This window comes from Marmota flaviventris, chromosome 10 (genome assembly GCF_047511675.1).
Source record: "Marmota flaviventris isolate mMarFla1 chromosome 10, mMarFla1.hap1, whole genome shotgun sequence".
Classification (NCBI taxonomy): domain Eukaryota; kingdom Metazoa; phylum Chordata; class Mammalia; order Rodentia; family Sciuridae; genus Marmota; species Marmota flaviventris.
In genome coordinates, this window is record NC_092507.1 from 28431576 (window position 1) to 28458206 (window position 26631).

Below are 26631 nucleotides of genomic sequence, written 5' to 3' on the forward strand. Positions count from 1 at the left end.
ATTAGTCTTATTGTCCATCACCTGTTGTACTGGGAATAGGGCTCAGTTGCTGTAGCAGACATTTTGTGAAATGAGGGGAGCTAGTTTAAGCATGAAGTCAATAGTGGGGACAGCACAGCAGTGAGTTAGAAATATCTGGGTTCCAAATGACATTGTTGGGCCAGGGAATCTACCCACCCTGCCCCATCAGTGGACTTCCTGCTTTGCGAGCTGATATACTTCCATATTGCTTAAGCCAGTTTGAATCAGGTGCCTGTGATTTGGACCTGAAAGCATTCTACCTCATTTACACTTACAACCATGAATTTGTCAAACTCACTCTCCTGGTCTCCGGCTTAAAAACATTTCCCAACCTTGTTACTCCTCTTCCTGGGTTCCCCACAATTTTCTTTTTCTTTTGCTTTATTTTTTTTTATTAGTTACACATGACAGTACAATGATCTTGACATATCATATATTTGAATCAAATGGGGTATAATTTCTCATTTTTCTGATTGTACAGGTTGCAGAATCACATTGGTCATATAGTCACGTATATACATACAGCAATAATAATGTCTATTTTATTCTGCTGCCCTTCCTATCCCCCCTTCCCCTCCCCTCTCAACAATTTTCTTACTTAAGAAAAAAGAAGTAGATGGCTTATATTATACCAAACTGTAAGATAGAAAATGACAAACCCCCAAATAGTGTGGCCTGGAAAGAGGGAGCGAGGAAGAAGGCAACACATTGATAACATTGATCCTTTCCCAATACATTCTTTCCCAGGGGCAAGACAATCCCTGGGGAGAAGCCATCCATCAAAGCTAGACTGGCAGTCTCTGGGAGGAAGCCAGAGCCTTGACCCTTCCCAAAATAAATCCTTTCCCATTGACAGTACAATGGGACCCTGGAGGGAAAGAGATAAATACTGAACACTGACCCCACACCCACCATTAGACACGCTCTGTCAATAATTAAGTCACCTCTCATTGTAACCTTTATAAGCACAGACCCCCTCTTTGGCCAGTGGCTCATTTTCCACCAGGAAAGTGGGTCCATCAAAGGCGGGACTCCACCAGTGAAGAAAGGCTGTGCTGATTCATGAAGTTTGCACCCTGTTCTTTCATTTTGTGCTAACACAAACTCTTTTAGACTGCAGATAGAGCAGTGTGGGCAACAAAGTGACTCTCAACAACAGTGAGCAAAAAACTGTCCATAGAACATCACACCAGGGTCTGGTGTGATTCCCTGATCAGACAGATCTAGGAACTGGGTGACAGATCCTGTTCTGGAACCCTTGGTGTCTAACAGATATATAAGATCAGAGCTCAGGAAGAATGGGGAACTGGTAAGCATTTTCTCTGTCAGACACTGTACAAAGTGTTTTAGGGGAACCATCTCATTTAATCCTTACCTACTCTAGGATAATCTCTAGAGAGAATTCAGGGATGGCAGTGACCTAAGACCGGCCAGTCTGAGTAGTGCAAAGAGCTCTGGAGAACCAGTCCTGACCCTTGGTTTAGGCTTGGTCAATGTGACCTTGCACAAGTCATGGTCTTGCAACTCCAAGGCCATAGCCAGCGTCTGTAGGGTGGGGATTTCCAGATGTCCCCCTCCCCAGGCTTCAGAGGCTGCCCTGGGTTTGCAGGGCCTGTGGCAAATAAGGATGGTTGGTGACTGAGACCAGTGGGAGGGGTACAGTGAAGTCAGTAAGGAAGGGTCGAGGGAGAAGAGGGTCCTTGGGGCAAAAGCATCATAGACACCCTGTTTCTTCCCCACCCAGCCCTCTGCTCCCCTCATCCTGGCTCCAACGCTGCCACACCGACAATCTCCTGAACTCCAAAGATCTGCATTCTCTCCCAAGCCAGGCGCCTGCACCCCGCTGTCCCAGCAGCGTGACTTAGGCTTCTGCTTCTTTGGCCTGGAACTCGCAGAGCTGGTCTCTGCTGCTGTCCGGTCCCCCCTCAGCTTGTCACCACTTGGTCTACGCCGCCTGCATTCTCTGTGTGCGGGGCCCGCCCGCACTGCGGGGAGAGTCCGGGATCCGCCCACGCTTCTCCCGGCTCTGCGTCGCGGTCTCCCTGAGTCGCGCGCAGGCTGCGTGGCGGTGAGAGCCGGGCGGGCAGCCATGGCGCTGCTCACCGGGAGGTAGCGGGGCTGGGCCCGGGGAAACGGGGGGCCGCCATGGCCCGGCGGCGGCGCCGCGCCTGCATCGCGCTGTTCCTGGTGCTGCTCTTCGCCTTCGGTACTCTCATGGGCCTGCGCACACTCAAAGCTCCGGACGGACTACCCGCGCTGGGCCCGGGCCTGGAGCTGGCCCCCTTTGAGCGACGTCCAGAGGGGGCCCCCGCGCCCGCCGCCCGGGCCCCGGCCGCCCCCGCCGCACCGCCGCCGCCGCTGCCGCCTCGCACCGCGGAACCGCGCAGTTCGGCCGGGCCGGTCCCCGCGGAGGCCGAGTCCGCCCCCGGGCAGAGTCTGCGCGTCTACTCGGACCTCCACGCCTTCTACTACTCGTGGTACGGGAGCCCGCGGCGCGAGGGCCACTACATCCACTGGGACCACGTCATGGTGCCGCACTGGGACCCCAAGATCTCGGCCAGCTATCCCCGCGGCCGTCACAGTCCCCCGGATGACCTGGGGTCCAGCTTCTACCCAGAGCTGGGGCCCTACAGCTCCCGGGACCCTGACGTGCTGCGGGAGCACATGACCCAGCTCAAGGAAGCCGCCATCGGTGAGTTCCCGGGACCCCTCAACCTCGCCCATCTTCCCCATTTTCGTTCCACATCTGCTCCTGTCACCGGCCCTTTGATTTCATTCAACCTCCAACTTGACTTCCTAGCCTTTCCTTCCCATTACGGGCCCACTACGCGGCATTGCGCCTTCTTTTTAGTATTCCAATTGCCTTTCTGGACCCTTCTGACCCCCAATTCCAGAGCCTTCCTACAGGGCGGAGCAGCTAGAGCTGTCCTGCTTAGGGACAGCAAAGAGAGGGAGGCAGAAACTTCAAATCTGTTGGGCTTTTGGGTTCCAGGGAAGTGAAAATCTGGGTTTCCTGGTTCCTCAGGAGTCTGGGGTTCAAAGGAATAAAGCCTGGTATGACCTCTGCTTTCACATCAGGTACAGGGAAGAGCCACGGCTCTTCTTGCTTTTGCTGGCTGTAGAGAGGAAAGTTTGCCCATGTTGTATGACAGACCCTGCTTGGGGGAAGAAGGAGCTTTTCATCAAGTGCCTATCCACAGGACAGGTCCCTGGGAGTCTCCTTTGTAGGCTGGCATGTTCAGTTGGTTCAGATTTTATCACTAAATTCTGCTACATTTTGCAGTACATTTCAATAGGATACCTGGAGATGGTTTGTGAATGACGGGGAAAACAAGGAATGACAAAGAGAGGGGTGAGAAATATTCAAAGATAAACAAGACAGGGGCCATCCTTCAGGTTTACAGTCTAGAGGCACAGTCAGTCACGGCAAATGCTCTGAGAAACACCAAGATGACTTTTTGCACAGGCCTCTACTCTATGTGAGACCTCAGAGGTGATCCTCTTTTTGGAAGGTAGGACTGGGGCTTCTGGGTGGGTGTGGCATGGCCACCTTCTCCACTTTCTTCTGCTATTTGCTGATGGAACCAAAAGCCTTCTGACCTGCCTGGTGCTCTATGGCTCTCCGGGCCAGAGCGATTCAGCACTGCAGGCATGGACAGCTCCGAAGCTCTGGGATTGGTTCTGCAGGAAATGAACCTGGCAGAAGGTTTCCATGAATAGTTTTTCAGTGGGAAATCATCTGCCAGGAAACAGAAGTCTGTTGAGGAGACTCTGTACCTTTAAAGTGTCTTCTATGTTGTGTTTCAGGCGTCTTGGTTCTCTCTTGGTACCCACCTGGCATGGCTGATGATAACGGGGAACCCTCAGATGATCTTGTACCTGCTATTCTGGATACAGCCCACCAGTACAACATCCAGGTGAGTCTCAAAGAAGAGGTCATGTGCTCTCTCATTCTGGAGACTCCTCCTCCTCTGCCTACAGAAAAAAGCCCCTAGGGAAGTTCTTGGCTGTAGTCCAGGGATGGCAAATAGGGAGCCAGTGTGGTGTTGGGGGAGGGTTCTCATAAGCATTGCCTGTGTCACACTTACTTTCCTTACTTGAGAAAAATAAATATAGGATAGATGGGCGACTAAATAAATACCACTTTTTTATTAAATAACAACAGAAGTTAGTTTGGAGAGCCTGACCTTGGATACAGGCTAGGCAAGTGCTAATGGACCTACAGATTGAATTCTGGATCCAACTCCCTAGCAGGAGGCAGCGCTGGGCATCACAGAGTGGGCCACAACACAGGTCATCAGCTCACCTTCAAGTGGAAGGACACGAAGTAAGCATGTGGTTATTTTCACTAAATGTACCAATTAGGTCAATCTCCACAACTGTGGCAGAGGAAGAAAAATGACAGGAGCTACATGTCCCATTCCTGAGTCCACCACTATCACATTTAACAGATCAAGGCACTTTTTCCCATCAACACAGCTTCCCATTGTTTCAGGCAGCTAGTGCCAATCACTTGGAACTGGTACATAGGTTGAAACCTGCCAGCCATCCCGTGGCAGCCCACCAGAATGATTCCTAGATGCCCTGTTGTGGAAGGTGAGCAAATTTCTTGTCCTTCTCCTTTTTTTCTTTTTGGTCTAGAAGGATAGTGTCAGTCTTAACTCTATTGTGCCCACCATTGCCAGGCTTTCTCCTGAACTCAGCTTCCCCTACAGACCGTGTTTGGAGCATGAGCCTTATTTGTTGTGGCCCCTGGACAGACAATCTCTTGACCAGTAAATCCTTTGTTTGTGGCAGGTGGCTTTCCATATCCAACCCTACAAGGGCCGGGATGACATCACTGTACATGACAACATCAAGTACATCATTGATACGTAAGGCTGTTCTGGGGGCTAGGTTTATTTGTGTGTGTGTGTGTAATTTATTTTTCAGGTGTAGTTGGACATAATGCCTTTATTTTATTTATTTTTACATGGTGCTGCGGGGCTAGGGTTCTAATGGGGATCAAAATGGAGAGAAAGGGATAAAAAGTCTGGAGGGCAAGGTCAAGAGATCCAACCTGCATGTGTTCCCAGCAGCTGTTTGTAGTAAATTACTGGGTTTAGCAGGGTGCAGTGGCTCACATCTATAATCCCAGGCACTTGTGAGACCGAGGCAGGAGGATTGCAAGTTCAAGGCCAGTCTCAGCAACTTAGTGAGGCCTTGTCTCAAAATTAAAAAAAAAAAAAAAAAAAAAAAGAGTTGGATGTAGCTCAGTGGTAAATTGCCCCGGGTTCAATCCCCCAATACAGAAAGAAATTACTGGTTTTGAAGTCAGGCTACCTGGATTTCAATTCCAGTCCTGGGGACTCTGTGATCAGAGGCAACCTGAATCTGTTAGGCACCTTGCTCTTGGACTTCCCAGTTTCCATAACTATGTGAAATGTGTTTAACTCAAAAAAAGTGTTTGCCAGGGGAGGGGTGTGGTGCAGGGAGTGTAGCATGTAGCTTACTTAGCATGCCGGAGACCCTGGGTTCAATCCCCAGCCCCCATTTCCCCCTGAAAACTCTGCAAAGATCTGGGGTAAGGGGAAAATTCCAGAAGACTGGCAAATGTCAAGGCCCTAAGATGTGACAAGCCCGACATGACAGGGAACAAAAGGCCAGATGGGTAGTGGAGATGGGTGAGATAATGGCAGGAGTGGAGGTAGGCAGGGTCAGATCAAGCAGGTGGGGCCTTATATGTGGTGATAAACTAGCAGTCAGATCTGCTTTACATTTTAAAAATAAAAATTGTATTATAGGAAGGTAGAAATGGAAGACTGGAGACCAGTTAAATGGCTAGTGTTGCAGTTCATATCAAAGATGGTGGTGGTGTGCCTCAAATGGGGAAGTGAGGTTTAGTAATGGCAAGGCTGGGGAAAGGAAGGTGGGAACAAGGTTCTTACTTAGAGGCTTGGTAAGTCCAACTGTGCAGACTAGTTGAATCCCAAATTGTGCTGTGGGCATTGAGAACAATCCCAATGTGGCTGCTTCTAAAGCTGTGCTAGTTTCTTGCATCCAACTCAGGCTCCTTCCTCCTGCTCCTCAGATATGGATCCCATGGTGCGTTTTACCGCTATAAGAACAGCATTGGCAAGAGCCTCCCACTCTTTTATATCTACGACTCATACCTAACATCCCCTGAAGCCTGGGCCCACCTCCTGACACCAAATGGGCCCCACTCAATCCGCAACACTCTCTATGATGGGGTCTTTATAGCACTACTGGTGGAGGAGGGCCACACCCACGACATCCTTGCTGCAGGATTTGATGGCATGTACACCTACTTTGCCTCCAACGGTTTCTCCTTTGGCTCCTCCCACCAGAACTGGAAAGCTGTTAAGAACTTTTGTGACGCCAACAACCTCATGTTCATTCCAAGTGTGGGGCCTGGCTACATTGACACTAGCATTCGACCCTGGAACAACCACAATACTCGGAACAGGGTCAATGGCAAGTATTATGAGACAGCCCTGCAAGCAGCCCTGACTGTGAGGCCTGAGATCGTTTCCATCACCTCTTTCAATGAGTGGCACGAGGGTACCCAGATCGAGAAGGCCATTCCCAAGAAGACACCAACACGCCTGTATCTGGACTACCTGCCTCATCAGCCCAGTCTGTACCTGGAGCTGACCCGCCGCTGGGCAGAGCATTTCATAAAAGAGAAGGAGCAGTGGCTGATGTGAGGGGCCCATGAACAAGGGCATGAGGTGTGCTGGTCTCCAAGCCTCACTGGAAGATATTTCCAGGTGGCTCAGCTGAGGCTGTAGGCACTCACTGGTCCCCAAGTGAGCAGCTGAGTGCTTCTGGGTGGGCCATGAAGCCAGGGCCCCTATAGAAGAGTCTGTTCCTCAGGCAAGCAGTGCTGGGGTAACCTGTGATGGAAAGTGAGGTGGTATTCCCAAGGAAAGAGTAGAGGCTGGCAGGTGACTTTTACTTGGCCCAGGCAGCTCCACCACATCCTCCTCAGAACACTTTCATACAACCTCTGCTAGCTTTGAACTCTGCTGCAGGTGGTGGTTGTCTAGTGGAGTCACCCGACTACTGCTCTTGGAAGGACTTCAGGGTTCTGAGCTAGCATGCACCCTGCTCCTTTCTGCCAGCCTCCCTACAACATTGTCTTCTTGGAAGACAAGCAACCACTTCCAAGACTTTCTAAAAGGAAACTTATAGGTTGAAGCTCCTCCCAGTAGATTCCTGAACCCAATTACCAGGAAGTCGTCTTGAACATTCACACATTTATTCAACACTCACAAACTGAGCACCTTACTATGTGCTAGGTGCTGGGGAAAACTTGACTGAGGAATGGCTCCTGTCCTTCTGAAACTTATAGGAATCAGCCTTCCTTATTTGGTGTGGCCTTGTAGCTAGTGCTTGGGCACAGTTTTAAGTTTTTCTTTTTGGCAGTTGTACCCAGTGCTGAGAGTTCAGTTCTTTTTCCTCAAAGAAAATACCTCTGTGCTCCAGAACCTACTTTTTCTGGGATGAACTTTCAGTTCCAGGCAGAGTAGTAGGATACCTTCTCCCTTTAGCTGCCCGAACTGAACAAGGCCCACTTGTCAGAACCGCTTTCAGTACTACTGTGATTTTTACTAATGAAGTATCAAGCAGTATTCTCAAGTCCACACTCCTTTTGCCCTCAAGACCTGTTTCTGACCTGAGTCAGATTCTGGGACAAAATGATATATGGGCTGGGCTGACTATAGTTTTAGCACAGTGAAGATTGGGTTTGCTTAATAAGTTACTAGTTTACCTAAGATTTCTAGAGGGAATAGTTAACAAACCAGTGTTTATCTACGAATAAATTGCATTAAAACAGGATCCTGGAACACATTCTTGGCAAGATCCTTAGGATATACTTGAAATAATGTATGTTGGAAACCCCAATACTAAGAGTATTTTAAGACTGAATCACAATTCTGGGAAATAGGGTACAAGTGGAAAGAGAAGAAAGTGGACCCCAGGTCTTCTCAAGGACATCTAACTCCAGTTAGGTAACTAACACTAAACCCTTTCAGATAGATAAGCAGCTCTGGCCACCTAGCTTGCGACTTCATTGGGGAAGCCAAAACAGGCAGGGACACTTGAAAGTGCTGGATGTTGACCTATAACAATTTCATTTCACACACATACAATTTGAAAAAGACAGCAGGGCTGGCAGGAAGGGGCAGCCATCCTTACACATTGTGGATGCAATGAAACTTGATTTAGTTCTTCTGAAGGCTACATCAAGAGCCATAAAAGCATATATACATTTTTGACCAAGCAATCCTACCTTAAGGAATTAATTTACTTCAAAAGAAAAATAAACCATTTATAAGAATGTTTTTTTTTTTTTAAATATTTATTTATTTATTTTTCGGTGGACACAACATCTTTGTTTGTATGTGGTGCTGAGGATCGAACCCGGGCCGCACGCATGCCAGGCGAGCGCGCTACCACTTGAGCCACATCCCCAGCCCCTATAAGAACGTTTAATAGCATTTTTTAATAGTAAAGAAAAACAAAGCTCAAATGCCCAACAATAGTTATGTCTAACATTTGGTATACATACTGAACAAAGATAAAAGGCTGCTGAGTAAACACTGGAGTTAAATAAAGGCATATACATATATTCAACTATAATTTATTTTATAAATAAATAAGAAAAAGTCACTGGCTGAAAAGGATTTGGTTTCCAGTATTATTTAATTTGCAGCCCCTCCCCCCCAATCAAATCTCCCTTCAAGCCAAAATGACAACTCTCCCTGCCAGGCAATCACAACCACCCTACTGGCCCCACAGATTTGGAGGAAAATGTTTGGTCTGCAGTTCTACAATTTTTATTTTAACCTGGTTCCAGTTTGAGGAGCCAGCAAACCCTTGCTTTTGGTAACCTGACTTTTTGGTATTGGTGATTGAATCCAGGGGTTCTTAACCACCAAGCCACATCCCCAGTCCTTTTTGAATTTTGAGACAGGGTCTCAAGCTGATTAGGGCTTGGCTAAGCTGCTGTGGCTGGTCTCGAATTTGCTATTCTTCTGCCTCAGGTTACTGGGATCACAGGCTTGAGCCACTGTGACCAGCTTACTTTTCAATGTGAGAGAGAGGGAGGGAGAGGAGAAACTGATCAGATTTAAGACCCACCCTAGGAATGTGCTTAACCTTTTTATTCAGCTTTGCGCTGATGTATGCAACCACAGAAGAAATATAACCTTCCCACAAAGTGGTTAAACCAGCAGCTTCTGGTCTAGTATTCAGAAAGACGTGTTGCCTAAAGAATAGACTAGTGATGTGGCTCCAGTGGCCTCTGCAAATGAGGCCTTGACAATCACCAGTGGACAGACACATAGTATCCAGCACTGTCCTTGGGTCCTTCTCCTGAATTTCATGGGCAGGACCTGTGTGAGGGGAGTAGCCCGTACTTCTGTTGGAGAATGGCTGTAGTGCTTTCCAGGGCACTGAGGAGGATACAGAGGACAGTTACAACCTGACTTCTCAAAGCCCTGAGTCTACCAAAGCCTGGTGACCAGGGATCTCTCAACTTACTGTTTATCAAACACTTGATGAAACCTAAAAAAGCCAGCAAACACCAGCAAATATAAATTTAGTCCCACTGCACCTTCCATTTCTCCATGCCTACCAGCACCCGCTCACAGCAAGATAGGAGTGACAACCTTCGTTTTGTCAAAGCTGTTTTTCATCTTCCTAACCTCCTTCAAATTATACTCCTCCAACTTACCAGCCTGGACGAATGATGCCAAACTTTCCAGACACAGATAAGTCAACCACAGTAGAACCAAGGCGACACTCAGGGCTCTGACCATCCCCAATTGGTCCCCCATCAATGACCAGGGACAAATGAGGCCAAAGGTCTTGGAACTCCTGTGGAAGCAAAGGAAGAGCATGGCCATAATCTTTGGCATCTGCAATGATGTCACATTTCACACATGGCTCATAAATAAGACAGAAGCTTCAGTTTTAAAATAGGAGACATCTCCCTCTGGGCAGAGGAAGGAGCCTCACTTAGTTAAGGCCAGCTGTTCCAAGGCCCTATGTTAATACCTAAGATAGAGAACCCTTTGGAGTCTGTAGCCTTCCTGGGTTAGCATCCCAAGTAACACCTGCCTAGAATTTAAAGAAAAACCTTGCTATGCCAAAAGGAATTTCCACACACTGCTTAATTAGGGATGTATAAATACAATGACCGGGCTTCCGGGTGGGGATTAAGATGTGGTCTTTAACCCTGGATTGTGTGACAAATAAAAATCATATTATCCAGGTCTATAAAATAAAGGGCCTGAACTATATGACCAAGGATCCTTCCAGCTTTAGCACTCTGATTCTGGACCTTAATGGAACTTTGGATCAGGACAGGGAGAGAAAAATAGGTACATGCCACCATACTCAATCCTTGGGATGTGGATCCTTGGGAATGCTCCTACCACATAATGAACTGGATCATTAACTGAGCTAGAGCTTGCCCTACCCCCTAGTGAAGACACTTCAGTGGAATTAGGACTGGGAATTCAGGATGGGGGGAGTCATAAATGGCAGTTACTGTGTTAGATGGGTCTACTCATTGCTAACAAATTAAAGAGCCTATATCACCTCATAAAACTTCACATTTGTGTTTAATAAGAAAAGTGAAATTTGCATCCTCATTCTTTTTTTATTTTTCCCTTTTCTCAGTACTGGGGTGATTTATCACTGAGCTACTTGCCCAGCTCCTTTTAAGTTTTTAAATTCTGAGACAGAGTTTTGCTGTTTTCAATGTCAGGCCAGCATTGAATTTGCAATCTTTGTGCCTCCAGAGTTGCTGGGATTACAGGAATGAGCCACCATACCTGGCCATGTTCTTATTCATTCTAATCCAAGTAGCCAAAATGGGATTAGCATTGATCCTTTCCCTGACCTGGCTTGTGCAGAATCACAAGACCAAGATGAGAGCTTTCACTTCATCTATCTACCTACCTGCCTTCCTTTCTTCTCTCTCCCTCCCATCATACCGCTCTCTTGCTCCCTTTTTTGTTATACTGGGGAATGAACCCAGGTCTCTGCACATGTCAGGCAAGGGCTCTACCACTGACCGACATCCCCACCACTTTTTATTTAAAAAATTATCTTGAGACAGGGTCTTGCTAAGTTGCGTAGGCTGGCCTCAAACTTGCAATTCTCCTGGCTCAGACTCCTGAGTAGCTGAGATTAAAGTTGTGCACCAGAAGCACAACTTCTTCATCTATTTAAACAGCACTATTGTAAAAAAGACTTATAACCTAACTCTTTAGTCTCCCACAACTGCTACCCCCACAAAAATAAGGAAACAATAACTTTATTTATCAGAATCTTTCCTATTACAAGACAAAATGAAGGAAAAAAAAAAAAAAAAAAAACATTAGTTCTCCACTGCTTCTCAAACTTAAGAGATAAAACCTTTACATGTTTCAGATTCCTTTCCCCAACCCACGTCAACGGGGTAGCCTTCCCTCTGCTGAATCCAAAGAGCAACTCTCCCACCAGGCAATTCCTATGTACCATCAAGCCCATTGGTTCAAAGGACTGGGTGACTCTCACCTCAACATTCAGAGAACTGGCCTGGGAGCTGAGGTTGGCACTGGTGACAGCAAGAGGTCCCCCAAACATCTGGGCCAAGTCCAGCATGAAGGCATGGTCAGGAATCCGGATACCTACAAGCTAAGAAGCAAGGGTAAAGGGCGGGGGGGATCATCAGGAAGGCTGGAAAGGGTAGGGGGTTACCTTTGGTCTGGATCCCAATGAAAGCAAAAATGACCAGGAAGTCTGGAGAAAATCTGACTCACAGGAGTAAAGGGGTTCAGGTTTTTGTTGAGCTCTTCTGAGCGTTCCATCACCAGGGTCACTGGACCTGGCAACAGGTCTTTGAGGAGTTCCTCGGGTACTCTCACTTGGCAATATCTGAGAAATAAAGGAGCAAAATCCACTCAAAATGGAGAACCTCTGGTGTGGTTCTTTCCCAGACTCGAGTCAGATCCAGGAAAGTTTTATGGGCCTAAGTGAAATCTGCCTGTCTCCCTGATTCTTCTCCAGAAGAACTCCAGAAGGCAGGGCTTAAGAGAAGGAGACCAGGCTTGGCGTCCACTGCCTGTCTCAGGGATTTCAACAACTGCATGGCATTATCAAGCCCCGCGTTTTATTTTCTGCAAGGCACTCGCTGCTAAATTAAGCTTCCAGAGAACTGTTTCCTTTTTCCCCCATGGCCTCCCCATGCGCACAAGAGCGCCAAGAGAACAGGGAACTGCTGGCCTCTCTAGTTCAAGGCCTGGCATACGTTAAGAGCTCAGTACACATTTCCAGTTCCGGATTCCTTGGTGAGCCTGGACAAGCCCCTCCCGCTCTCTGCGCCTCAGTCTCCCAAGCCTGTCACCGGAAACCCCTCCCGCGGTGCCGCCCCCAGCGGGGCCGGGTCGGGGCGGCCTCACCTGTAGACGTCGGCCACGCGGCCCAGGCATACGGCCAGCGGCTTGGTCTCGCTGCGGCCCTTGAGGCGGTACACAGCGTCCAGTGCTGTCGAGCAGCTCGCCGAGCAGGCCAGGCCGTACAGCGTGTCTGTGGGGACGGCCACCACGGCGCCGGCGCGCAGCTCGGCCACGGCGGCCCGCAGCGCCTCGGTCCAGCCAGCGCGCTCAGGACTTGCGGCCTGCACGGCCCCATTTCCCGGGAGCCGCAACAGCCGGCCCCCCGTCGCCGCTAGAGCGGGGCTTGGCGGGCGGAGGAGGCGTCCGCTACGAGCGGAGCCCGTCGGCCCCTTGCTCAACCCCACGCTGGCAGCCACTGCGGCCCTCAGCCCCGTGCACGGTTGCGCCGGAGACATCCGCCTAGGCCAGCTTCCGGGAGGAAGTGACGCACATAACCAGCTTCCGGTCCGGGAGGCTCGGCCCCACCTCCGCGCCGGGCAGCTTAAAGGGACCGCGACCCCCAGGAGGATTGAAGGAGACCGGTGGGGACGGGGCGGGGCACAGCTTTGCGGAGCCCTAGCGCAGCGCTGGGGAGGGGGGGCGGCCGAAAGGGGGGCGGTGGTCGGGCCGCGCAGGCGGAGATGGAATGGGGCCCGGGCTCAGACTGGTCACGGGGGTGAGAGGGGGCCCGTCGGGGCGGGGGGAAGGGGCTCGGACCCCGCGCAAGCGCCGGCCCTGACCATCTGTCTCGCTCTCTCCCGGGCAGGGAGGCTGCAGGCGTGGACCGCGGGAAGGCGGGGCTGGGGCTCGGCGGGAGGCCACCCCCGCAGCCGCCCCGGGATGAGCGCGCCCAGCAGCTGCTGGACGCGGTGGAGCAGCGGCAGCGGCAGCTCCTGGACACCATCGCCGCCTGCGAGGAGATGCTGCGGCAGCTGGGCCGCCGGCGCCCGGAGCCAGCTGGTGGCGGGGTCAGTGCCCACCCCGGGCTGGGCCTGGGGGGTGGGGTCTGCTCACTTGCTGGACTGACCAAGCCTTAGCTTCCCCTGGAGGGTGGAAGAGCGTCTCCAGCGCTTTACCCTTAACCTCCTTTGGTCTGGGCGAGAGGTTTTAAAAAAGTTAAGTACTTGATCCAAATGCCAAGTGGCCTTATCTTTGCGGGGCCTAATCCAAGGCCTTTCCTCCCAAGCTCACTTTTCCCCCTTCTGTTGCAATTAGAACGTCTCAGCGAAACCTGGAGCGCCCTCCCAGTCATCAGTCTCCGCCAGAGGTGGCTTTCCAAAGGATGCTGGTGATGGAGCTGCGGAGCCCTGACCATCCCCGAGCTGGACACCCTGACTTTTCTCCCTCCCCAGGGCTGGCGGCTGGACTCTGAACAACTCCCTTCAGTAAAGGGGCCAGTCTTCACTGAGTGTGGCTGATACTTGGCCCTCAGCCTGGAGTGGCAGCTCTGCTAGCAGCTGGGTTCACTCCGACTTCATCCTGGCTGAAGGCAGTGCTGGGCTTTGAAATGTAGCCAACGAATACCCAGTCAGATTACTCGGATTTGGGCTGACCAGCAGTGCTCGCCAGAGTGGTCTGGCCTGCTTTGGGGGTTCCAGGTGGTATTACGTGTCCATTTCATCCTTTGGGGGCTCTTAGCCCCAAAAAACTTTCAGCAGAGCCTTGATTAAAAGGAAACCTGCAGACTCTCCTGGTGACTGACCTTTCCTTTCTGTCCCCTCTCCGAGACTGATGACTGGGCAGGGGGTGTGGTGGAAAAATGTCATCCATGGGCAGGGGTGGGAAGAAATGCCACAGATACTACCAAATTTAAATAAGCATTTAATTAGGATTTCATTAGTATTTAATATTGCTTTTCAATTCCAAAAAGTTAAATTTTCACTTCTTAGCAGATATTTTAAAGTACAATATTAAGTTTATACAAAATGAGCAATTAAGCAAACACCATTATTTCACATTCTTCAAAAATACAAATTCATATTTATTCTTTTTGGGTTTGGAGGTTTCTTCCTTTGGAAGTACTGAACCTGTAACGTTTTCATATCGCTCAGTGGAAGTCTATTGTTCCCATGTTTCACACTTAATTTGATAGACTTTTACATAATCCAAATAAAACTATTTGGGATTTAAAAAAGTGTCACCAAGACTCCAGCCAATGATTAGTGTGTGTCAAAAAAGAAGGCTCTTGGGGGCTCTTGCCTTTCCTGGCTAGAAGATCTGAGCCAGAAACCCAGCAAAAACCTATTTCCAGCCACCTTCCCTCAAAGGGGACTAGGGGCAGTTCACAGGAAAAGGGAACAGCCACTTTGAACTCTGAACCCACCCCCTGCTTTCTCCAAAACAACCAAAGATGTAGACTGTTGAGTCAAACAGCCCTTAGGAGGCCTGAGAACATAAGAGGAAAAGGGCAAGAGAAGCCTCTGACTTGGCACCACTACAAGGACAAGGATATTGCAAAAAACACCCCTGGGTTTTGGTGAAAAAGGTTTTATGAAAAATTTTCCCATAAGAAAAAGTAGAAACTGCATTGAGCTGAGAAAGTGACATGACATTATCACCCAATTTTTTGGCCCAGCAGGCACACCACCAAAAGGGCAGTGTGTGGTTTTAAACCTCGCTTCCAGTAAAAAAAAGTTTGTACTATGTACACCTTGACATAAAGATCCAGTTTAATTTGCATTTTTCAGTGCAGACTGAGAAGTCTTCTTGATCAAGAGTACCAGTGAGAAATGCCCAGACTGTGATCATCAGCTCCCCCAAAGGGCAGAAGAAACAACAGACCCTTTCCCTCTCTGCCCAGGAATATGCAAGAAGAAACAGGCTAAATGGACTGACCAATCAGAAATATGTATTATTCGGTTTTGTTGCCAACCTCCCTCCCCCAAATGTTAAGGATTGGACAATTTTCCCCTCTGTATGAGCAGAACCACTTGCATATTGCAAAAATGAAAATCTTTCTGCTTTGGCTGAAGTGCATTTAAAACTTCTCTGGTCTATAGCCTAAGAATTAAAGATTACATGGGAGGAGGTGAGGAAGAAGGAAGAAAATTGATAAAGCAGACTATTAATAGCTTTGTTTACTGGATTTAATAAAGGCTGGAAGCCTTTTTTCTTAGAACTAACACAGGTGGTATGGGGAGCAGTGCAGAAATGGCTCATGTTGACCTCCCAAACATATTTCTGATTGGTGATATAAGAAAATTGTAAACTCTTGAACAATATTGTAGTTCCACAAATCAATGGTTCCTGTGACGCTCGAGTTTTTAAGATTAAAGACAATGGATGTGATTACAAATACAAAAGTCTAGAAGGTGCCAGGTTTCTACCTAGGAACAACCTGTTCCTTCCCTTCAGGCATCACTTTATAATGGTGAAGAGGGGAAAGATGGCAAGGGACCAAGAAGTGGTGAAAAAGGGCCTCAACAGTCAGAAGAAAACATCCACAGCAGTTCTTCCGAGAGCCTGAGGGGGCGCCGGGGAGCAGGGAAGGCTTGCATAGATTCAGCAGCTGCTGGGGATGCATAATAGTGTTTCCCTATGGACAGTCTCAGAGCACAGGGCTCACTGAGCGAAAACGTGGCCAGGCCAGGGCCACATGGGACAACGACCGTCAAGCTACACATATTGCACCAAGGTAAGTGCTTTTCTTTTCACACCTCAATTTAACTTTTTATTCTGAGCAAAAAATAAAACTTTGTGGAAAGTATATATATGTATATATATACACAACAGAAATTGCAGCAATTGGGTTAAAGATAAAATAACCTAAAGTGCTTTTTTATTTTATTATTTCTTTAATATACCAATATGAGGTTCTGCAAACTTGTCCCTCTGGATACATTCAGCATTATACAAAGTCTCTCAGGAAAACCCACCTACCCTCCATTATCCCCATCAGCCCACTGCCTTGACCCTGAAAATAAATCTCCCATCTACCGACTCTCCCAGAGGTGGTGAAGAGAAGCCCCTTGCCTTCCACCCAGAGAGGTTTTCACATCTCAAGGCCTCTCCTGGGCTTTGTACCATGACCTCCTTCTAAAGGTGGGTGGAATTCAATAAATGACACCACTCCTGTCACCAAACCAGTGATGACCCTGTAAGATTGGCCAGACCATGTCAGGAAAAGACTGGGCCACCTTCTCAATGCCCCACTTGCCTGTCTGGGAAGGGCCAAATTCACTAAGGCAGTTTGGTGGTGCCAGCTAGTTTCCTACTACCTCCTAAACCCTGGTGCTGATAAGCACCCTTAGAAGAAGCAGTCTAATGAAATACTAGCGGGAACTGAAAGTACTGGTTTAATGGGTGAAATGGTCAACGTTACCATGGGAAGAAAAAGAGGCTTGATTCCACCTGCTAGAACTCACCCTTCCTAACCTTATCCTAGGCTCATTCCCAGGTTTGGGAAACAATTCTCTTCCTGAAGGTTCTTTCTGGCTTCACTTTGGGAAGAAACCTTCTCTTCTCCAAGGTCCTTGGCACTAGAAGCCAAGCTGATAAAAGGAGAATGGGGAGGGAAGGAATTCTGGATGAGGAAGGAAAGAAAGTCTATCTACCCTGTGGAAAAAACCTGCTCTGCACAACCACTTGTAGCATTTGAAGCACATTAATGAATTAATGATTTTTCAAAAGCTGATGGGATCTGATAGTCTTTGTCATTTAAAATCACACCCGTAAGAGGCAGATACTTCAACTAGAAAAATTTCGTCAGCCAGAACACTGTTTTAAGATGTTTCTTCACCCACTTCCAAAGTGTAGAGGGTGTAAAAGCCACTAACCTGGTTAGGGCCCCAACATGAGCACAACCCTGGCTAACCAGGAAGAAGCAGTATTTAAGCAACAGATGCTTCACATGTCCTTTCCTGGGCTCTTGTTTCCCACCTCAGTTCCCAGACAGGCATGTGGGAAAGTCATCACTACTTTCTGACACAAACTAACTTTGGGGTCCCACTTGCTGGTCTCTCAGAAGCTGTAGAGAAGATAACAAGGGCCATGCTCAAAAGCTTCTTATGAGGCCCAGAGATAGTCAAGGACAACCCATGCTCAGCAGCTGGATTCCCAGGAGTGGTAAACGAAGAATCCTCCTGCCTCATTAATTTCTGCTGAGGTCAATGGTTGCCAAAACCCACCACTGTTTTGGAAAGGCATGCAGAAGGTCAAATAGAGATCCATTCTCTGGCTAGACTCCTAGAATGAAATCAGCTGCTTGCAGTGAAGCTTGTTTCTCTTCATGCAGTAACAGCACCACCACTATCACCTCCCTCTTATTCACGCTTGTCCCTGAACATCTTGGCTGAAGGTAGGGCCTCTGGCTCCCAGGTAAGTTATCTGCTCTAGATACTGTTTTGGCTGGCTCTGAGTCACAGCCCAGACAGCAGAAGTAACCAGTGCAGATCTCTCCTGTCCTGTGTGGGGAACCCTGCTCTTTGCTGAAGGCAGGGAAAGGGTTCTTGGGAGACAGAGGCCTATTCCACACCCTGGGTCATGCCTAGCTTCTGAGCTTGGTGAGCACTCATAACTACATTAAACAGCCTGATGAGAGACACTTTCCATTCTAGTGTGGATTGTATTTTATGTTTTATTTTAAGAGGCAATGACTTGAAGCCAAAGGGAGACAGATGGATATAATTCTATATACAAATCAAATCAAAAAAATTTTTTTCCTATAATACAACTTAAACATTCCAAATGAGATAACTTATTGCAACATTTCAGGCTTTTTGGTGGAAGGGGAATTTTTTATTTTGTTTTACCCTGAGTAGAAGATCATCGTGGTTTTCTTTTTTTTTTTTTTTTTTTCTTTTTTGTTTAGAAATCACATGACTAAGCTGAGCAAGTCACATCCTTGTTTGCACTGTACTAGGCTGTATGCAAAATCCAGAGAGTGAGGGCTGGAGAAAGGAGAGGGCAACCAAAAACCTGGCTAGAACCTAGAACCAGAATACCTGGCCTGCCAATTACCTGCCACCTCATCCACACTCCCTTCAATTCGCACCTTCTCCTGATAAGCAAAACACAGCCATTCTGTTGAGGAGGAAAATACCATTAAAAGGAAGGCAGACCACCATCTGGCAACTGGCCATAAGCCACATGTTCACTGTAGCACAAAACAGGGATTTCCCCAAGGAAAATTCACTATGACCTGTAAGCCCTGGCAAGCAAAATGAGAGATGGAAAGAACCAGGAAGGCAAAGAGTGTGACTGTGTTGCTAGAGCCTGCTCTGCACACACATCATTGACACACAGCAGTCAACAACTTGCCTGGGCCCTATCAGAACCAGATCATCCCATAGCTGGTGGACTAGGCTTTAAGTTGCCCATTTGTGCTGAGCACACTGCAGGACAGCCCCTGCAGCATCCACCCTGAGCTCTACTGACACCAATAGCAAACAGCAAAGCCATCTCACCCAAACCCTGTCCAAGTCACAGCTGTCTCACTTGCTCTTGCCACTGCCCATTTAGATGGAGTGAAGATCTGGCCTTCTGAGCAGGAGTCAGCCTCAGAGTAAAAGACACACAGGGAGGAGGAGCACCGCCAACACACTGAACTCTACTGCCCATCCACAAAGAGCCCAGTGCCAGTGCTGGGCAGTACCAGATTGATGGAAACCACACCCTTTCATTTAGAATTTTTATGCATACGAGTAACCTTAATTTCCAAGTTCACATGACAATAAGCAAAAGTGACATACAGTGCAGCCAAAAAGTTCATTTATAACTTAGCTTTTTTTTTTGTTTGTTTTTTGTTTTTGTTTTTGTTTTTTTTTTCCAAAGATCAGTTCCTTAAAATGGATGTTCCTGGGATGTGAATAAAGAAAATACGTCTGAAAGGTGAAGCTTTCAAACAGCAGATTTCTTCATTCTTCTGATTTCTGACCCCATGATGGCAGGCATCACACCTCATGCTTCCTGCTTGCCCTCTTCCTGGAGGTGAGCACACATGGGCCTTTCATTTGGAGAAGCTGGTCAGGCCCATCTCCTCCTCCCCCTGCAGTAGTGCTTCAATAGGAATCAGATTGGACGGGGTGTCCAGGCTCTGGAGGGACAGGAACTCTGACACATCCATGGCACTTAACATTTCTGTCTCAGGGTCTGAAGGAGCCTTGGCCTATCTGCTTTGCTCACAGGAAAAGGGTTTGTGGAGGATGATGACAGGCGACAGGGGTGAGGAAAAAGTCTGGGGTGGCAGCTGTGGGCTGGGACCATCAGGAGGCTGGGGATTCAGCTCTGGAGGGGGGAAGAACAGCCCTTTCTCCAGGCAGCCACCCACTACTTTGCAGAGTCCCGACATGCACACTGACACTGACACGCCTCCTCTTGTTTGATGATGATCACAGGAACACTGAGGCCAATCTGCTGGACAGAGCTCCCTGTGAGAGAGGCGAGAGAGACTGCTCTTCAAGTAGCTGAGGGCAGAGGCCTGAGGGGCAGGGGTGAATGGCCTGTGTGAGGGCTGAGTGCCAAGGAGGCAGGATGCTGGGAAGAATGGGTGCCACACTCCAGGCTTTGTTCTGCTTTAAACTGGACCAGGTTCCTTGGGGGGGGCGGGGGGAGGGCTCTGACACTCCCCATCCCTCCAAGACAAAGCCCCTTCCTTAGAGAGCCACACACCCATCTAGATGCACCTTCCTTCTCTGCTATGCCTCTAAGGCAGGCATGGTTGATGCCTCCGTTCTCCTGACATCTTTTTCATACCTCTGGGCCTCTGGGCTCTTCCTTTTGCCTAAACTCCCCCAGGACCATTGTTCTTCTGTAGAACTTGGTCTCATTTTTAACACCCAGCTGACTGCCCTCCTCTTGCTGCCCAGGCAGTGCTTCCCTGCAGGCTGTGCAGAGGCCTGGCTTTGGAGAAGCTCTTCCAAGGTGCCTGGCACCCATGCCCAGCACTGCTGCCATCCACCTGCAGCCCTCTCCACAGGCATAGGACCTGTTCAGACTGAGCTCCTCAGGCTGTCCCACTCCTGTGTGGCCCCAGTGTTTGACACATGGTAGACAGAGTGGATCTCCTTTTACATAACCAGCCTGGCGTGGGTACACGTTCATATTCACTCTCATTGTCTCTTTCATGTGTGCTGTGCACTCACGCTCTGAATTCGGCCCAGAATTCAGCCAGGCCATGTGTCTCAACAGAGGCAAAGAGCAAGGAACAGGAGAGAAGGGTGGGGCCAAGGAGGCCTGAGAGCTAGTGCTCTGGCTTTCCCACAAGTTCACTTATGACCTTGAGGGAGTCATTTAATTTGTTTGGATCCCGGTTTCTTAATCCACAAAAGAAAGAGTTTAAAATTAAAGGATCTTTCAGCTATGCATGAGTCTCTGACCCAGATGCTATTTCTTCCTTACTGTAATTAGAAAAGAGTCCAGTGAATTAACAACTGCCCTCTTTAGCATTAACTGTGATTCAAAAATTTTTCCTGGCTTATGTTTAAAAGATGTATCTGAAAGGAAAAGAACTCTAGGTAAAGAATGATAAACATGGAATTTATACTAGAATTACATTAACTTCCAGTAGTTGTGAAACATGAAATATGCTAACAAACAGTACAATGGGGATTTAATTGAGGCTGTTTAAAGACTTTCGAAGTTTTAAAAACCAGGGCAAAGCAATAATTTACTCTGACTCAAGGGGCCCAGAGAGTTGACTTTCTTTTAAAGCTAACATTGAGTTACATACCTGTGCTACTGGCTACTGGTACTGCAGTGGTAAAAAACACCTTCTCAACTTTAGATGCTTGTTGCTGGGGGGAAAAAAAAAATCACACTTATGCCCAGTCAAATATGGCAGACATCCAAAGTCCTGAAGCCTCCCATCCAAGAGGACAGAAACCCTTCAGTGTTTAGGGAATTTTGTACTGAGTGATGTTTTGTTTGTGCTCTGACATGAGGCCTCTGTACTGTTTGACATTCCATCCTGACAATGTAGCTAGCTGGCTATCTCCCAGCTGCCTAATCCAGTGGGTTCTGCATGTTCAAAGGCTTCTTCAAGGTTTTTTGTTTGTTTGTTTGTTTGTTTTCCCAAGCTGATGGTCTCCTCAGAGGGAGCCTAAGGCTCGCTTTCCCTGTAGGCTACCCACTCCTCTATCCTATTCTGTGAAAGCTGGAAAGTTCTTTTCTTCCTCTCAGGGATTAAGCTGAATGCTAAGGAACTTACATGTTTCTCAGTTTTCTGCATGTTTCAGAAAATGCAGTGTGTAACCAGGCATATACTCGGCTCTCAAAGGACATTGAAATGAATGAGTCATCAGACCAAATGCTTCCTTATCACACTAATATACTTCCTAGTAAATTGACTAAAGGGTTTCTGTTTTCTTCATCTTTTATTCCTTAAAAAAAAAAAAATGCGGGGCTGGGGATGTGGCTCAAGCGGTAGCGCGCTCGCCTGGCATGCGTGCGGCCCGGGTTCGATCCTCAGCACCACATACAAAGATGTTGTGTCCGCCGAGAACTAAAAAATAAATATTAAAAAATTCTCTCTCTCCCCCTTAAAAAAAAAAAAGCCTCAGGATGATCTGAGACAAAGTGAAAGTCTCTGGCTAAGTTATAGGAGATGACACTATAAAACAAGCTGAAAACATGAGACCCCTATTTATTATGTGGAAGAAGAATGACACTTGTTTCATGCAGTTCCACAGGGCAGATGTGGGGGGTTGGGGGACACCAACTCTATGGAGGCAGATTGGATCACAACACTGGAAAGGCCTTTTCATGACGCTGCCTATCTATAATGGAAACAGGATGTCTTGAGAACTGGTTGGCACACCATTTCTGAAATTTGAGTGTTCAAATTATTTAGTCCAAAGCTACTTTTCCAGTTTATTTATATCTACCAACAAATTCTCCTACCTGGTATATCCTTATCTCTATCTAGTTTCTACCCATGTCAAGGCTCACCTGATCTGTGTGACAACCCAATAATTCCTTCCCCTTAGTGTATGAATCCCTCATCTAGCCACACAATGTAAAAACCAAGAGCACAGGCTCTGGGGTTGGTCTGCCTATGCTCAAATCCCAGCTTTGCCTCTGTAAGTTGTGTGACCTTGGGCTAGTCACATAACCTCTCTGGACCTTAGCTATCCACTACTAAAACCACACCTGTCTCCTAGGATTGTTGTAATGTGTTAAGTTCTTGTTAACACAGTATATGACATATAGAGATACATACTGAGGCAGTAAGAACTGTGTTAGGGGGTGAAGTATATATGGGTACTATCTGTTCAATAAAATCTAAAAATTATGTAAGTAAAAAATAATGTATGTAAGTAATGATTGGCACATGTTAGACCTTCAGTTTATAAAAATCTTAAGTTAGGTGTGGTGGCATGTGCCTGTAGTCCCAGCTATTGGGAGGCTGAGGCAGGAGAATTGTTTGAGCCTAGGAGTTCAAGATTAGCCTGGGCAACACAGTGAGACTCTGCTCAAGGAAAAAAAAAGGAAAGAAAGAAGGAAGAATGAAAGGGTTCAATAAATAAGAGCTGCTTTTTTTGTTTTGTTTTGTTTTTAATCACTATTACTGTAATTTGGCACTTTACTGGTAATATTAACTTTCTTTTAGGCATTTCAGCAATTTTAACCTGAATGTAAGTCTTTATGGAAAAAAGAAATCATAATTTCTCAGTTTTCTGCATGTTTCAGAAAATGCAGTGTGTAACCAGGCATATACTCGGCTCTCAAAGGACATTGAAATGAATGAGTCATCAGATCAAATGCTTCCTTAGAAAATGGTTGTAAGGGAGCAGGGATGTGGCTCAGTGGTACAGGGCTTGCCTAGCATGCATAAGGCCTGGGTTCAATTCCCAACACTGCAAAAGAAAAGAAAATGGCTCTAGTGGCTTTAGGATAAGCTCTGAGAGCATAGTTTATTTGTTTCACTTGGTCATTGCTGTTTGGTTATGTGTGACTCAGTCACATCAGTCCCTTGTATCAGTCTTGGGGACAACATGATTTTCTGAAATATTCTTGAGTCTCTGGAGTCTGTTGACTGCTTTCCTGTACTAGATGATGTGATTAAACTGCAGATAGAATATTCTTTCAAGTGTCTACTGCTAGGTAAACTTAAAGATTGTTTCTCTGCCTCTTTATCATAGGTGCTAACCACAGCATTCCCTGTATTTATACCACTTGATTATGGCGAAAATAACTACAAGGGGTAATTACACATTTCAGGGTAGACATGCTAGCCATTTCCCTTTTTGCAATAAAAGCCTCTGAACACATCACCCCTGTATATACACTTTACCCCACTGGGTATATTTATATGGAATACTTACAATTTGTTCTTGGTTTTGTGGTGAACTGGTGGCACCATTTAATATCCATTGTAAGTTCTGTTCTCCCATAACTAGGCTGGGCTGCAGGATAGCTGTGTTGGGAGTTGGGGTGATGGTTATGGTGGGATTATTAGTTAGGACAGAGTTGGCACCCAGAGGCAGAGTCTGGACCATGGCTGGCAAGGGCTCAGTAGTACTTTGTGGTGGGGCTGGTGTTGCCACGGCCGATGCCACCGCCGCTGCTGATGCAGAAGCCCCAGCAACAACGGAAAGTCCTGGTACGATGGGCTGCGGTGCCTGGGGATGCGGAAGAAACTCTTGATGATTAGCAGCAAACTGCGCGCTGTGGGGAACAGGCACTTCTGGAGGTTGTAAGAGAGCAGGGGGGTTGCCAAATGCAGCTTGCTGGGAACCGGGTCCTAGGGAGGGAGCAGGTGGAGGAGCGGACGGAGCTGAGGCTGGCAGCAGAGGCTGGGGTGGCTCGGAGAGGCCAGGCTGCAGTACAAGTGGAAGAGATAAAGATGCTGAATTTCCTGCAGGTGGTGGAACATCACTGACTGATTCTGCATCACCATTAAAACTTTCAATCAAGGCAGCTGGCAAGAAAAAGAAATAGAGACATATATCCATATCCCAAGCTTTACATGAGCCACAAAAACACAGTTATTATGGGCTAAACAGGACAGTGACAGTTGGCTGCAGCCAATTCCTTTACAGCTAGTAGGCTGGCTTTCTGCTTTCATTTAGTGACACCTCTGGTCAATATAACAGGTTTCATGATCAACCATTCTTCCTCAATGTGATAACCTAGTAAAAGTTTTATGACTTTAAAAAAATGTGTACTAAGTTCTTTCTGGAAGAGACTAGGCATTCTTTTCTGGACATGACTATTCAGTATAGTTTGCGACAACTGATTACCGTTATAATCTTATAGACAGATTACCGTTCAAACACAATATGATTTAAGCCTGGCTAGTAGGTCCTACCCATGTATGAACAGGGTATCACATCTAAAGGCAAAGTTCACAGCTCCTACTTAAAGCCAAAAAGAGATTCTGGAAAAAGAAACCCTTTTCTTCCAGAGCCAAGAAAAGTTGCAAGAACAGATGGAACTGAAATGAAAGGCCCATCCTTCTCTGACCCTCCACAGAAGGTCTGCTTCTTTTAAGCTAATTGAAATATTTCATTGTGCCTGTAATTTGTTATGTCAACAAGTGAACCCCCTTTCCCAGGGCTGAGATGTGAGCAGAAAGAGTCTGTGTAACCAACCTGTCTGTTGAGGATCTTCCTGAATTGCTGATTCATCTGAATTCTGAAACATTGATTCAAAGATGACTGCTGGTGAAATTGTGCTGAGGTCCTGGCCCTGTGTCTGATCAAGAGAGACAGAGATGTGACACTCTCCATCCTGAGACAATTCCTCACCACTAGAGAATATATTCAGGGTGGCTGAACTAGAATGATCTTTTGGTATTCTTCTTGTTTTTACCTTCTCATATTTCAAGTGACAAGCATTTCCCTAAAACTTAAGATACTGAAGATATGGGTCTTCAGGAGCTAGCAAGTTATGACTTGTAGGTTGATTTCCGGTTTTTATAAATAAAAGTTTTACAGGAACACAGGCACACTCATTCATTGATAGATTATGCTGCTTTCATGATACACCTGCAGAGCTGAAAAGTTGTGACAGAGATCATGTGGTCCACAGGTTCTAAAACATTTACTAACTGGCCCTTTATAAGAAAGGCTTGCCAATCTCTGTTCTAAAAGAGCAAATCCCACATAAAATGGGATTATATAATGCCCATTACTGCTATGGTTTTTTTGTCCTTTCTGAAACTCATGTTAGAGTTTAATCCCCTTTATGAGCTATTTAAGGGTACCTTCACACTATGGTGTTTAGAGGGGGAGCCTTTGGATGGTGATTAGGATTAGACAAGGTCATCTGGATGGAGCCTCCATGATGAAATACTAGTGGCTTTACCAGAAGGAAAGAGACCAGGATATACACACATGCACACTTCCTGTCTCTCACCACATGATGCCCTGCACCATCTCAGGGTTCTGCCAGCAAGAAGGCCATAAATCAGTGTGGCCCCTCAACTTTGAACCTCCAGAATCATGAGCCAAAGTAACACATTTTCTTCAACAACAACAAAAAGGACTGGGGGTGCTGGGGTTGTGGCTCAGTGGTAGAGCACTTGCCTAGCATGTGTGAGGCATTGGGTTCGAGTGTCAGCACCACATATAAATAAATAAAATAAATATTCATAGTCAACTGAAAAAATATATATACTTATTTAAAAAAAAAAGAAAGGAAGAAAAGGACTGGGGGTATAGCTGAGTGGTAAAGCACCTCTGGGTTCAATCTCAGTACCAGGAATAAATAAATAGATAGATAGATAGATAGATACATACATACATACATAAAACTTAGCCTATGGTACTTTTGTAATTAGCAACAGAAAATAGACCAAGACAATTGCCATCCAACTTGCCTTTCTCAGGTAATAATGACACTGTAAATGTCTTTCAGGGTCATTACATATTATCTGTGATATTCTAATGTGTATATGTGATAAAAAAAAAATCAAACAATACAAAGAAACTTAAATAGTGATGCCCTTAATAAAACACTAGCGGCAAAAACAAAATGAACCAGGGTGGAGGTGGGTGAGGAGGACACAGCACGATGCCCTGAGGGCCTAACTACTAATATTCACTAAATAAAATGACCACTCTTCATTTTAGTTAAGGGGAGGGGAAAACTGCAATTTTTTTATCTACAATCCACTTCCACCCTGCATTCTACAGGGTAAGAGTGTCAAAGGCAACTGCCTACAGAAGTCCAGGCGAGCAAGAGAAGTGAGTGAAGCTGGATGTGGCACACCTGAACAGATGCACCTCAGCTGTCC

General features: G+C 47.0%; 4 protein-coding genes across 5 annotated transcripts in view; 2 read left to right on the forward strand and 2 right to left on the reverse strand.

The window, feature by feature from the left end:
- Positions 1–2166: 2166 nt before the first annotated feature.
- Positions 2167–8434, forward strand: Maneal (mannosidase endo-alpha like). The gene is made up of 4 exons (XM_027937674.2): positions 2167–2713; positions 3829–3938; positions 4819–4895; positions 6092–8434. Exons 1-4 carry the CDS (start codon positions 2167–2169, stop codon positions 6726–6728), a joined length of 1371 nt encoding a protein of 456 aa, XP_027793475.1. The 3' UTR covers positions 6729–8434.
- Positions 8435–8652: 218 nt separating this feature from the next.
- Positions 8653–12905, reverse strand: Yrdc (yrdC N6-threonylcarbamoyltransferase domain containing). Its single transcript, XM_027936963.2, has 5 exons — positions 12480–12905; positions 11841–11955; positions 11596–11715; positions 9764–9906; positions 8653–9482 (listed from the first exon to the last, which is right to left on the reverse strand). The coding sequence occupies exons 1-5, from the start codon at positions 12869–12871 to the stop codon at positions 9410–9412; spliced, it is 843 nt and encodes a 280-aa protein (XP_027792764.2). The 5' UTR covers positions 12872–12905; the 3' UTR covers positions 8653–9409.
- Positions 12892–14145, forward strand: C10H1orf122 (chromosome 10 C1orf122 homolog). Of its 2 annotated transcripts, none has more exons than XM_027936966.2 (3): positions 12892–12997; positions 13222–13423; positions 13671–14145. In XM_027936966.2, the coding sequence occupies exons 2-3, from the start codon at positions 13376–13378 to the stop codon at positions 13764–13766; spliced, it is 144 nt and encodes a 47-aa protein (XP_027792767.1). In that variant the 5' UTR covers positions 12892–12997; positions 13222–13375; the 3' UTR covers positions 13767–14145. The 2 variants fall into 2 exon arrangements, with proteins under 2 accessions (XP_027792767.1, XP_027792765.1); XM_027936964.2 differs by lacking the exon at positions 12892–12997 and adding an exon at positions 13038–13131.
- Positions 14146–14263: 118 nt separating this feature from the next.
- Positions 14264–26631, reverse strand: part of Mtf1 (metal regulatory transcription factor 1) — a 45120-nt gene continuing 32752 nt past the window's right edge. Inside the window, exons 8-11 of the mRNA XM_027936962.2 lie at positions 24986–25088; positions 23717–24312; positions 21124–21187; positions 14264–19822 (exon numbers count right to left, since the gene is read on the reverse strand). Coding sequence (XP_027792763.1) covers positions 19722–19822; positions 21124–21187; positions 23717–24312; positions 24986–25088 — 864 coding nt within the window. The 3' untranslated portion in view covers positions 14264–19721. The remainder of the gene's footprint in view (positions 19823–21123; positions 21188–23716; positions 24313–24985; positions 25089–26631) is intronic.

What these genes read in the sequence shown, in the direction of transcription:
- Yrdc (XM_027936963.2), bottom strand. Translation starts at nt 12,871, where the DNA reads ATGTCTCCGGCGCAACCGTGCACGGGGCTGAGGGCCGCAGTGGCTGCC. An exon ending in CGCGTGGCCGACGTCTACAG is followed by an intron (nt 11,956 to 12,479) that starts GTGAGGCCGCCC and finishes TTTATTTCTCAG; the next exon opens with ATATTGCCAAGTGAGAGTAC. An exon ending in GGCATCATTCGTCCAGGCTG is followed by an intron (nt 9,483 to 9,763) that starts GTAAGTTGGAGG and finishes TATCCTCCTCAG; the next exon opens with TGCCCTGGAAAGCACTACAG.
- Maneal (XM_027937674.2), top strand. Translation starts at nt 2,167, where the DNA reads ATGGCCCGGCGGCGGCGCCGCGCCTGCATCGCGCTGTTCCTGGTGCTG. An exon ending in CCCACCAGTACAACATCCAG is followed by an intron (nt 3,939 to 4,818) that starts GTGAGTCTCAAA and finishes TGTTTGTGGCAG; the next exon opens with GTGGCTTTCCATATCCAACC. An exon ending in ATCAAGTACATCATTGATAC is followed by an intron (nt 4,896 to 6,091) that starts GTAAGGCTGTTC and finishes CCTGCTCCTCAG; the next exon opens with ATATGGATCCCATGGTGCGT.
- C10H1orf122 (XM_027936964.2), top strand. Translation starts at nt 13,097, where the DNA reads ATGGAATGGGGCCCGGGCTCAGACTGGTCACGGGG. An exon ending in GGCTCAGACTGGTCACGGGG is followed by an intron (nt 13,132 to 13,221) that starts GTGAGAGGGGGC and finishes TCTCCCGGGCAG; the next exon opens with GGAGGCTGCAGGCGTGGACC. An exon ending in CGGAGCCAGCTGGTGGCGGG is followed by an intron (nt 13,424 to 13,670) that starts GTCAGTGCCCAC and finishes TGTTGCAATTAG; the next exon opens with AACGTCTCAGCGAAACCTGG.